The sequence below is a fragment of the Suricata suricatta genome, chromosome 10 (genome assembly GCF_006229205.1).
Source record: "Suricata suricatta isolate VVHF042 chromosome 10, meerkat_22Aug2017_6uvM2_HiC, whole genome shotgun sequence".
In the NCBI taxonomy this organism is placed as follows: Eukaryota; Metazoa; Chordata; class Mammalia; order Carnivora; family Herpestidae; genus Suricata; species Suricata suricatta.
In genome coordinates this window covers 88071688-88084384 of record NC_043709.1, presented here as the reverse complement: position 1 = coordinate 88084384, position 12697 = coordinate 88071688, and the positions used below count along the sequence as shown (strand labels likewise).

The 12697-nt window shown below is 35.2% G+C and overlaps 1 protein-coding gene across 2 annotated transcripts in view; it reads left to right on the top strand.

Moving 5' to 3' along the window:
• Positions 1 to 12697, top strand: part of PIK3C2G (phosphatidylinositol-4-phosphate 3-kinase catalytic subunit type 2 gamma) — a 326439-nt gene that overhangs the window by 212909 nt on the left and 100833 nt on the right. For both annotated transcript variants that reach the window (XM_029955770.1, XM_029955769.1), the window contains 2 exons: positions 3145 to 3281; positions 5133 to 5302. In XM_029955770.1, coding sequence (XP_029811630.1) covers positions 3145 to 3281; positions 5133 to 5302 — 307 coding nt within the window. The remainder of the gene's footprint in view (positions 1 to 3144; positions 3282 to 5132; positions 5303 to 12697) is intronic.

Sequence of the window (12697 nt, the reverse complement as noted above, 5' to 3'; positions counted from 1 at the left end):
TAGGTAATGAAAGAAAATGCAAAATGCTTATTGATTTATGATGTGGTTTCATCTTAGCTTGGGCAAAGCATGCAGTATTTAATACATAGTAGCAGAATATTTACTATTGAAGCTTGAAAAGATGTGAGCTCTTTGTGTGCAATCCAACATGGGTTTAAACTGTGAGATCGAACTGTGAGATTATGATGTAGGCCGAAACCAAGACTTGTGCACTTAGCCGACTGAGCCACCCAGGCCTCGGTGGAATTCTTCAATTCCATCTACTCATTTCTCAGTTTATACATACAGAATATGACAGAGGCTAAATCTTTTAAAGTAAATAAAATGGCTCAGCAAAAATGAATGTAGACTTGCCCAAAGTTGCGATTGTCATATAACAAACAAGCTATTCTTCTTTCCTATCTACCAACAACCTTCTATAGTTGTAAGATTTGAGACGGCATTATACTGACAAAATACTTTTTCAGCAAAAATAGAGATCTTTAAGGCAAATGTCCTTTTTAGGAGCTCAGGTTCCATTTTTATTATGCTTTCAAGGCTTATTGAATATCTATTATTTTGAAGAAATATCACAAAGTAAGGTAAAGTATACTAAAATGAGCTAAACAGAGTTGTTGCCCTTAAGGATAGTATATTCCAGGCCAGAATTTAAGTTTGCATAATCAAGAGAAGTTGCAACAGTCAACATGATTGATTGTTGATTATAATTCTCATGACTATTTTGTACATGATGTCCTTGGAGATTTGAAAGAGCCTATCAAGGCAAATAAAAACCCTTTAGAATTTATTTTATCATTGGCTTTCCAAATTTGATGAGCACAAAAGTTACTTAGGGGAAATGGAGGAGTAAATATAACTAGGCCCAACCACGTATTGAATCACATTCTCTACATAGGCACTGAAGAGCGGAGGGGGTTCTCCAGTCTCTGTGATGTGAAAGCTGCTCTGTTGTTTCTTATCCACCCCCTTTTGAGAGCCACTGCCTTATATGATGCCACTTTGAAAAGTTTTGTCTCCAAGAAACTTACTATTTAAAATGTGGCCCAGGAATCAGCAGCACTAACATCACCTGAGAGTTGGTTAGAAATCCAGAATCTCAAGTCTCACCCCACCCTAAAAAATTAGAACCTACCTTTTAACAAGACCCCCAAGTGAATATATATGCACTAAGATTGGAGAAACTCTGCATTCAAGGACTATAAGAGTAAAACTACATATATTACTCAATGTGCACAGATTTGATAGTAGTATTTAAAAGGTGTATGATACACACTAGCCTAAAATATATAAAATGTAATTTATGGTTTTAATTAATAGACAAAGTTTAGCCACCATAATTGTTATAAATTAGGTACGAGATTTTCAGGGTAGTCAGCAATGTAAGTCTTATGATAAATGGCTTGGGATTTAGCAAAGATTAATTCCCTAAAGACAAATGTGGTCTGAAAAGGAACCGACATTGCTGCACCACAGTATCTAAATGGCGTAATAATCTAAGTCTTTATTTTATGCATGGCCAAATGTGAGGCAATGAAGCACCAAGGAACCAGATAGAAGGTGATTTCCTTTTAGGTGTATTAAGTGGAGGAACTGGATATTTGAGGAAGGAAATGTTCAGGATTAGAAACAGGAATCACTTTTTTCTAAAATAATCACATTAATACTAAATGTAATGCCTCACATTTGCTGTCTCACTTAATACACATGAGAAAGCCGGCATGAGAGCCAAATACTACTGGGGAGGAGGGAGAAGTGCTGTAATATCAAGGACATGCCCAAGCTGTCCTTCTGGGGTGTTCAGTTCCTTCCTTCCTTCTTCCCTCCCTCCCTCCCACTCTTCCTCCTCTTCCTTCCTCTCCCTGTCTCTGTCTTCCCTTTCTTCCTTCCTTTTTTCTTTCCTTCCTTTTTTCTTTTTATCCTTCTTTCTTCTTTCTTTTTTTCTTTCTTCAAATATGTTTTATAGGTTATTTCTGCAGCATTCAATATTCCATTCTCTCTCCCCATGTTTAAGTTTCTTTCTGATCCGGCAATATAGATGCCTAAAACTCACAGTTGGACTATTTAATATTAAGAGAGATTAAGGCTGCAACCAGCTACTACTGGCCAACTCCAGCACAGAAAAGTGTTTCATTTACCAATACCATGATTTGCTTGATTGTTGTTTAATCTGAATGTTTCAAAATAGATCATGAAATAGTTTCATAAATTCAACCATCTCTCTTTTCATATAGTTACATTTGTATCCTTGGTCTCTTTGGACTTTTGAGTTGTCAACTCTTACAATTTACAAGATTGTGGGAATCAAAAATACTAGACTTTAATTTCTTTCAGTGATTTTATTTAGAGAACTTTATACTACAAGTCATTTTGTGGACATTAGTCTTGGAACAGTTTTGTTAAATATTAGGTCTAAATTTCTATTCTGTACAGAATAAAAACCAGAAAATTTTTAAATATTTACATTTTAATAACCTTAGGAACACAATGAAAGAAGCCTTTATGGATACATGGCCAGTGAGCAAAGGTCCTGTTGAAGATAAATCAATATATGCTTCCCTTTAAAAATTATTGCCATAGTTTCTCTTTAATGTTGGCTGAGTAGGAAGGCACAGGTGGCTCTCCACATGTTTACTGCAATCATTCCGTTCACTCCTAGAAATGGGACATTTAACTGTGAAGTTTTTATTAACCTGAACATTGATTTTTATAATATATTTGAAATATTTGTTATGGAGATTGTATTTGGTTCTCTTCCCTCATAAATATACTTGTTATACAAGTTTGAATATCCTCCCTTCAACTATAAGAATGCACAATCATACATTAATTAACCCACTACTTTACTGACTCAGTGAGAGGTCTGTGAGACCATCTAGACTGGCTCTCTACTGTAGTTCTAAAAAAATAGTAAAGCTTCTTCTGATAGATCTGATCCAAACACAGTAAGTGCTCCCCAGGACTTCAGAAAAATTAGAAGAGAGGTTATCTAGGTAAGTCTTCTTCAGAAAAGAAGATTTGCAAAGAAAAGGGTAACCTAAGTAGTGCTAACAACTATTATTGCTACATAGATCAAGATGTGTTTCCTAAGTATTCCTCATCTTGTGAAGAAGGAATTATATCTATAATCTTTTTTATATCAACCAGGATTGGTGCAGATGGTGCCTGATGCCATAACCCTAGCAAAGATCCATCGCCATTCTGGACTGATAGGACCATTGAAAGAAAACACAATCAAAAAGTGGTTCAGTCAACACAACCATTTAAAGACTGATTATGAAAAGGTTTGTCCTGCTGTAGCTAATTTTAAATAATGTATTTAAATAAGAATGTGCAATGGATCATTAACTATTGTGCTTCATAAAGAAGTAAATTAAGTACACCCTGAGTTCTAATCCACCCAGTCATCAGCTTAGTAATAATGATCCAGTTTAAATGGTGTATTAACTAGATAAAATTTCTGTATTCGATTTTGTTTCTTAGAGCTCTCTTGGGATGATGCTCTTTGAAACTACTTCTTCCAAGTTAGCCCTGCCTATCTGTATACAATCTCCAATTTCTATTATTCCCTCTCATTCCTTTGCAATGCATTTCTTCTGCTGAGCTCTACTTTTTCATGTCTTATTCTTCCAACGTTTGCAAAATGCATAACTATCTCTTAACTTTATAAAATGTACTGGTTTTTTTGACTGCAAACATTTTTTACCACTTCCCTTCATGCTGGCATCTGGGCTGTGGTGTACAGTTGTGCAGGTTCTGACATACGCCTGCACAGTGTTGTTTAAAGCTAGGCTTTGTTCCACTTGTGAAGGCATGAACTGGTACAGCTGTTTCTACCTGGAGGGAGGGACATCTTTATGCATATTCACACAAAGATACAACATGGACTATCACTGAATTTTCTCAAAACTCTCCTGAGCACTGAAATTTCTTCATTCCAGGAAATCCCTCCATCCTGAGCAAACTGGGATGATTGCTCACCCTAGTTAACACAGGCCATGATAGAGAGACCCAAGAGTCCATCTATTATAGATTTCTATGATATTGAAGTGGAGCAAGATATGGGTTTTTGGAGATCAAATAACAAAGATGAGATGGCATTATCTTGAAATCTATTTCTACTAATCTATCTACAAAATTAGAACTTGAGTTTTGCACAAATCCCTGTGGTTATATCATTTGAGGTGTTTACACATATATTTTCTCTTTACAACTACCATATAAGGGCATCTTTTACTGTCTTCACTTTATAAGTGAAACATATCTAATGAGACAAATGAAGTCACTTGTTCAGGCACTTGTCATATCTAGAACTAAGACATGTAATCCAGTCACATAGATTTCCACTCCAGCATGTCAGCCACACCATTCCAGGAGGCCCAATACCATGGCCCCACCAATCACTCATGGCTTCACCACGGTTACTGTCATGGTTGCATCATTGATAAAAATAATGTTATACTCAGGAGACCATTTTGAAAACAAAGACTAATTTTGGCAAGAAACCTCTGTTTATTAAAGAAGCAGAAGCCACAACTGATTTAGTGATAATCTGCTTCCACTCACACATGCACTGATGTATACTATACCAATCCCTTTTGGACATCAGCTGGATGACATATTTGTAAGGATAAATAAAAAAATATTGCATATATCTCAATACAGCTTTTTCTGTGTTACAAATTCAAATATTCCAAATTGATATTTTAAATTTCTCTGGGGATAGGAAATATTGAGCCATATTGTTCCTTCTTCTTTTACCTTGAAAAAAACATTCAGTATTGTATATTTGAGATATCAAAAAACACACGAGGAGTCCTCTTCAATAAACTATGAAAATTAGATCCAACTAAATGAAAGAGATTTTTTGCTCAATTTATATGAAAACATTCAATAGGCCACAGAAGAAATTGCTTCATGTTCTTCTATAGCATATCAAGAACCAGTCATTTAATCATAATCTTCTCTCAGATGTAGAAGTGGGTCTGTATAGGTCTACATGGTGTATCTACATGGGTCTACAAAATTATGTGATTTTGCTTTTTATACTACTTTTTACCATTATCTCTGATGCTAATGCATTTGCTTATTTTTTCTGTGTGTTATTTTTGTGTTATTCCTTTTCAATCAATTAGGCCTTAAGGAACTTTTTCTATTCCTGTGCTGGCTGGTGTGTGGTAACGTTCATCCTGGGAGTCTGTGACCGACATAACGACAATATCATGCTGACAAAGTCAGGCCACATGTTTCATATTGACTTTGGAAAATTCCTAGGTCATGCACAAACATTTGGAGGGATAAAAAGGTCAGTGTGCAACTAATGTTTATTACAGTAATTAAGTAACATCCTAGAGTGATATATAACATGTAATGGCATAAAAACCCAGTAGATGATTTGTTCCCCCATCTCTCAAATCCCCCCAGATAACAGAAACATGTTTATATATCTATTATACATCTTTAATTAGAAGGAAATATTTTTTCAATAGATTTTTAATGGAACAAATTAGGTTTTCTCAAATTGTTAGTGGACTTCTCCCATGAGAAACTAATCCTGTTCCAGTCTGAATTGTCTGAAATATAATATTCTTGTTTTCTTCTAAATCTTGAATGAACAATGAGACATGGGTTCATGGTCTCAATACATCTGGTATATTGCCCATAACAATCACCATCCCTGGTCTACATATCACAAAACCAGCACCTTTCCCACAGTGAAATAACCTTAAATCATTCCAAAAATACCTAGTTGAGCAACTACCATTCAAGGCTCTGAGCCTTGAACAGCAAAGAAGGAAGACACAAACCTGATCTCTTTCTAGAAGGAATGATACACATTAAATAGGTTAGCATGTAAAGAAGTAATATGAGAAAATGAAGAGTTTAATTTCTTATTAAGAAACCGAAGCAAAGAAATTATATAGAGGGTAACTGGAGCAGGGGTGCTATTTTAAAGAGTCCCCTAGAAAGAGATGAGAGATAGCTGTGTAATTAATGAACCATCTCGTGGAAATCCATGAGAATAGTATTCTAAGAAGGGAGAACAGTAAAAGTAACAGTCATGAACATGAAAATAAGCCTAGAATGTTCCAACAATGAGAAGGCCTGGGGTGTGGAAGTAGATGGGGAGGGGGCAGGAGGTAAGAGGTAAAGGTGAAGAGCTTGTGGAGGCCAGATCAAGTAGGACACTGAGAACATGGTATGGAGGTTAGTTTTTATTCTGGGTTCAGGGGCAAGCCATTGATGGATTTCAGTGGATTTTAAAACTAATTCCTGCTCTTCTGTGAAGTAATTAGAACAGTTAGGAGTCTACTACAATGCAGGCAAACCCTTAGTGGAAAAGAAGTGGTAAGAACTGACAGATTCAGAATATATCTTGGAATCAGAGCCATAGGACCTGCTAATCGATTGGACATTGGCAATGGTTAATGGGCTAGGGGAGAGGGAGAGGCTTAGCAAGTATGACTAGAAAAGAAAACATTCAAGAATGATGCCTGTATATTTGATCTTAACAAATAATTATATCATTTACTGAAACAAAAAAGACTGGTAGATGAATAAGTTTTTGTTTCATTTTATTTGAACTGGGACAAGGAAGCCCAAAGTTTAAGGCTTAAAGTCCCTTGTTTTTAAAAAGATACTTCACCTTAAAGTAGAAATGGGATCAAACCATTCCAAAGAGTAATCAGTCACGTCTAGCTATAAGCAACTACTCAATAGAAAAAATAATAATGTCTCCTATAATATAACATGATATACTCTTACTAGGTGGAGGTTATTTGGTGTTAAAATGTCAATAGAAACTACATAGTATGGTATCTCCCACATTATAGAAGCATACAATGGAATCATTCACATGTTATTTTGAATGCAGTCTCTTCCATTATGACTATCTCAAGAAAATTCAGCACATTTGCATTCATTCCTTAAAAATCTACTGAGGATGATCTGTGTGCCAAGAACTATCATAAACCTTGAGGATACAAAGGTAGATAGTACACATTTACTACCTCAAGGAGTTTGCTCTTTCTTATAATACTGGAAGATAAAAATATGAATAATCATTATAAAATGTGGTAATAGATGTACAATCAGAACAAGATCAAGGCAAGATACCTAGTTCATGAAAGACAAATGCTAATTAATATACATAAACATATACATAATTTATCCATATAACACTGTTTCCCTAGAATCCACTCTTTCCTAGGAATTTAAAGATTAGATTTCAATGTTGACATCTTTATTTATTTATTTTGCTGTATTGTCCACTGGATATTTGGGTTAACCCTTATTCATTTATTTAACCAGCATTAGCATTGACCATGGGGGGTGGCTAAAAAAGGAATATACACATTTCAGTTCCACAGAAAAAGTTGAAGGAGACATAAAAAGTAAGAACAAGTTACTAAACAATCTGGTAAGTCCTATAATGGAGATATGTACCAGGGTCTATAAAAAAGGTGGAACTCAATGTGTTTGCTTATTAGTATTACAAGAGCTACTGCTGTTGCTGAATTTGGCATTTTTTTGACCTATGATATATTAGTTTCAGGTGTACAACATAGTGATTCAGCAATTCTATATGTTACAAAATGCCTACCACTAGTGTAGTCACCATCTGTCTAGTTATTACATTATTAACTATATTCCTTATGCTGTACATTTCATCCCTGTGCCTTATTTATTTTATAACTAGACATTTCTGACTATTAATACTCTTCACCTGTTTTGCCTACCCCCTACTTTCCTCTCTTCCGGCAACTACCAGTTCTGGGTATTTATGAGTATGTTTCTGGGTTTTTTATTCATTTATTTGTTTTTTTTTTTCAGATTACAAATATACATGAAATAATATGATATTTGTTTTTCTCTGTCTGACTTATTTAACTAAACTTAATGCCCTCTGGATCCATTCATTTTGTCATGAATGACAAGATTTCATTCTTTTTTATGACTGAGTAATATTCCATTGTGTGTATAGGCCACATCTTTATCCACTCATCTATTAATGAACATAAACATAGGGATATATTTTTTTTTCAAACTAATATTTCCATTATCTTCTTGTTAGTACCCAGATGTGGAATTTCTGAATTGCATGGTATTTCTGTTTTTAATTTTTTGAGGAACCTCCATACTGCTTTCTATAGTGGCTGTATCAATTTACATTCCCTCCAACAGTGCCTGAGAGTTGTTTTCTCTACATCCTAATTAACATTGTTATTTCTTATGTTTTGTATAGTAGCCATTCTAACAGCTATAAGATGATCTCATTGTGGTTGTGATTTGAATTTCCCTCGTGATTCATGATGTTCAGCATCTTTACATGTATCTGTTAGGTATCTATATGTCTTCTTTGAGAAAATGTCCATTCAGGTTCTCTCTCTGGCAATTTTAACTCTTTTTTATGTAACATCTAAGGTACATGAAAATATGCCCAGCACAGCACATATCCTCACTCATAATAGGTTCTCAATATTGTTTATCAGTTAAAAATCATTCATTAGGAAGCCCTCGAGCATTCAATAATCATTGATTGGATAAATGAAAATGAAGCTGGCACTGTCCTCCCTTGACATTACTGATCATTGTTCACCAGCTATGGAGGCCAACTGAAGCATTATGGTCCATTTGATATTTATTTGCAAGATTTTATCTCCACCAGTGGCTGTGCAAGGCTCGTTAGCAATGTCTCCTTGGATTTCTGTCTGGCAACTGATGCTTCTGCTCTGAGTTTAACAGTTAAGCTGAACTATTCATTATTATTCACTATATCTTTTGATATGTATCTTCTAACTTAGGACCTTTGGCTGTTCTTATTGGTTGCTAGGTTGACAATAGGCCTTTTATAAATCAAACCTCTGTATCTCCCTAGGAAACATGAACATTCTTATTTATATTAATTTGTTATATTATATACCTGATCTTTAGGGAAGAGCCTACCTTCACCTAGCTTCTTCTAAACACATACCAGACATATTAATAACCCACCCGTAATTACAAAGACAGGTATGTAAATAATGCCCTAGGACTATCCTAGTCTCTCACAGTCTAGCAAGGCCAAAATAACCTAGTAATAACCCAGGATCATAGTCCTTAACCTAAAATACTGCACCCACTGGGACTAGAAAGTACATGTATCCCAGACAGATGTGTTTCTACTATTGTCTACTCCTTAAAAACATGGAGGATGAAGTATTTGTTTAACTTTTTAGGTTTACAAAAGATTACTAACACATAGAGACTAATTTCACTTCCTAATACATTTGCCTGAACCATTGCTCAACCACATAAATAAGTACAGTTTCCAGTTGTAGATGGTTTATGGGTTAGCAAAAAGAAATCATATACACAGATAAAGCCCCCTCTCTGAATTATAGATATACCCATTAGCCAAGGATACAGAATTTAATAATGGAAATTAGCAGGCCAACAGAACAGAACCCGATGTAGTATATCTTTCTCTTGATCTTTGGTTTCCTTAAAAAAAAGATCAATGAGGTGATGTTTTCGTTACAAGCAGGATCTTGAGAAAGAAACTGATTTCTTGCTGGGTCATTGCCCTTTTATATTCATGCTCATATCACCATTCTAAACATTTCACACTGACCATCTATGTGATTCTGTTTAGGAAATGTCCATAGACATTGGCTCTCTTGATTATTGGATTATAATGAGTCAACCCAGCAACATTCTCATTTGAAGTCCTTGTCCAGATGTCTCTGAACCACTCCTCTGAATTCAGTTTCCCAGAAATGTGGAAAGTCCATGCTTTAACTGATTTAGAGGCTCCTGTAGACTTTCTAACTTTGAAGAAAGAAAAAGGAACTCACATCTCAGTTTTGAATATGAAGGATTTCACATCCTGTATATAAACAAACAGTTTTTCCTTACTGGTTTTAATTATGAGATTGGATAAAGAGGATTTTCACCAATGGATTAAATCACAGGGCAGTTCAGCCCTTGCATTTCTTATGATTCTGGGGAAAATTCAGCTAATCCTTACAATGTAAATAATAAGAATTTCATCAAATTTTCCAAGCCAATTGGTTTTTATTTTGAAATATTGCTTAATTATTATCTTATTTTATTTATTTTATTTTCTTCCACAAAAATTCAAATTAAAGTGGTCAACAAATTGTGCAACCACAATTTTTCACTCTAAGTTCTCCTGTAACAATGATTTCTACACAGCAATTTTTTCATTACATAAAAAATATTATTGTAATAAACTCTAAATTTCAACTCAATAATTTCTTTATGGTGACTTTCTTTTACAGAGGAGGAGAAATTGAGGAAGGCCTTTATTGGTTTATCGCTCTTCTAACTCATTATTTCAAACTTTTTTTTCACAATCTATATGATCTTTCACTTCAGTGATGCTAGGCTTGCATGAAATATTTGATTTTAGGGATTGTATGAGTGGTGGTTAAGGTCAGGTACTCCAGAGATAGACTGTATGGGTTTCTTTTAATCCCATACTACAATGCACTAATGGTGTGACCTTGAACAATTGGCTTCTCTGTGCTTCAATTTAGTTTTTTATAAAACAAATTTTTTGAAGATTAACTGATACATATAAAGTGCTTGCAAGAGTGCCAAGCATCCTGTGAAGACTCTAGAAATGTTTGTTGTAAATTAACTGTAATGTAAGTATTCCAAATGAAGTGACAAGAAATGAAATTGGACCGCTAGGTGATTATTGTTTTTTGTGTTTAAAATTATTTAAAGGGGCACGTGGGTCACTGGATTGGTTAAGCGTCAGCCTCCTAATTTGGTTTAGGTCATGATTTCAGGGTTGGGGGATTGAGCCCCATGTCGGGAGCTTGGAGCCTGCTTAAGGTTCTCTTTCTCCCTGTACCTCCTCCCCCACTTTCACATGCTCGCTTGCTCTCTCTCTCTCTCTCTCTCTCTAAAATAAAGAAAAATTTATTTAAATGATGTATCTTATTTTGGTACTTTTTTAAAGTATGGACTGGACTTTAAAATTCATTAATTGAACTATTAGTCCTTTAAGTTCTCTGAATTTGAGGCTTGTTGATTGACTGACTGGATTGCCTTGCACTATTCTTCAGATTTCCTTAGATTGTAAGGTATTTCACCAAGTAATTCTTGACTTCTGAATTAATTTCAGACATAAACAGAGGTGCACTGGACTGGATTCATGCTAGCTTGCAAGAACATATTTTGCGTTTTCTTTCTCAACTCCATGTTCAAAGACATCACTTTGGTAGCCTGAAATCAGCCATAGTAAGATTATATACACCATGAAGACTGGCAAATGTCATAAATGAGAGCTTTATTTTTCTCTTAAAATAAATGAGCTAGTTATTAAATATATATCACCATACCAGAGGACATAAATCCATTTAAAAGAGATGAAAAATCATCCCAGCACACAAAATAAAATACTTTTCTTTTCCTATTAAAATATTTACATGAGGATAATCAAAATATTATATATCTGTCTTCACAGCATGGCTTATACCCTTTTGAAAGAGTTTTATCCCATAGATCATCAATCACCGAATATAATTAATCTCAAAATTTTTATCTCAATATTAGTCATAAACATTCCCTGTATCTGTAATCATCTTGACATTGTCTTCAATAGTCATTTACCACTGATTTAAAAAAATTATTTTTGAGAGATATTGAGAGCATGTGTGAGAAGGAAGTGGGGGCAAAGGGAGAGAGAAAGAAAATCTGGGACTTGAGGGCTTTGGGGAGCTGTCCGCTTGGTGTATCAAAGGCAGCAGGTAGAGGTGAGGATAAGGGCAGAGTTGTCAGCAGACCCTCTGGTCTAAATGACATCCCTGCCCCTGACAGTACACGGGTCTGGGTCAGCTAACCTCTCTCTCTGGACCTACATTTTCACATTTGTAAAGTAGGAATAATATTCTTTGTCCTACCTACCTCCTGGGATTGCTGTAAGGAAACCAGAAATGAAGGATCGGGAGCAGCTGGAAGGGTGTAGCCTCCTACAAATCAAAGGTGACTAAGCTGAGCTGGGAGCCTCACACAGGGCTTGATTTCAGCCCCGTAAGGTCATGACCTGAGCTGAATTGAAGATTCAGACACTTAACCAACTGAACCATCCAGGCAACCCTGATTTAAAATTTTTTATGCTTAATTTCTAATTTGAGTAATGTAATGTTTATATTCTAAATATTCTCAATTTGAAACCATCTTTGAAAAGATATTCCCTTAGCAGATTAAAAGATTTTTGCTCTATTCTAATCATTCTGGTTTAATGTAATATTCATGTAATCCAAATGCTATATAAGCATTAATGATCTCCCACATGCTTTAATCACTGTCTTAATGTCCTCTGAAATTAGGTGAGTCTCATTGGTCTGTTATTGGCACAATTGTTTTTAAATAAACATTGTGGTTCTTTTTACTCAAAGCAAGCCTTGGTATATAAAAGCAGTTTGGCTGCCAATACCTCTCCAACTGTGAGTTGCGTGCTGGACATCTTTGTATCATATGCACCTAGCTCCTGACACTTAGCAGAGGCTCGATTTGGGGTGACTGAAGGATCTCTACAAAAGGGCCATAAAATTTACCTCTCTTGACCTGAGAAAGTCCAAGTTTTCTGAAGATAAAATCATTACGTGAGGCACTTAGAACTATCAAAATCATAGGAAAAGCAAAATAGTGGTAGCCAGCGTCTGGGTGGGTGGGGGAATGGGGA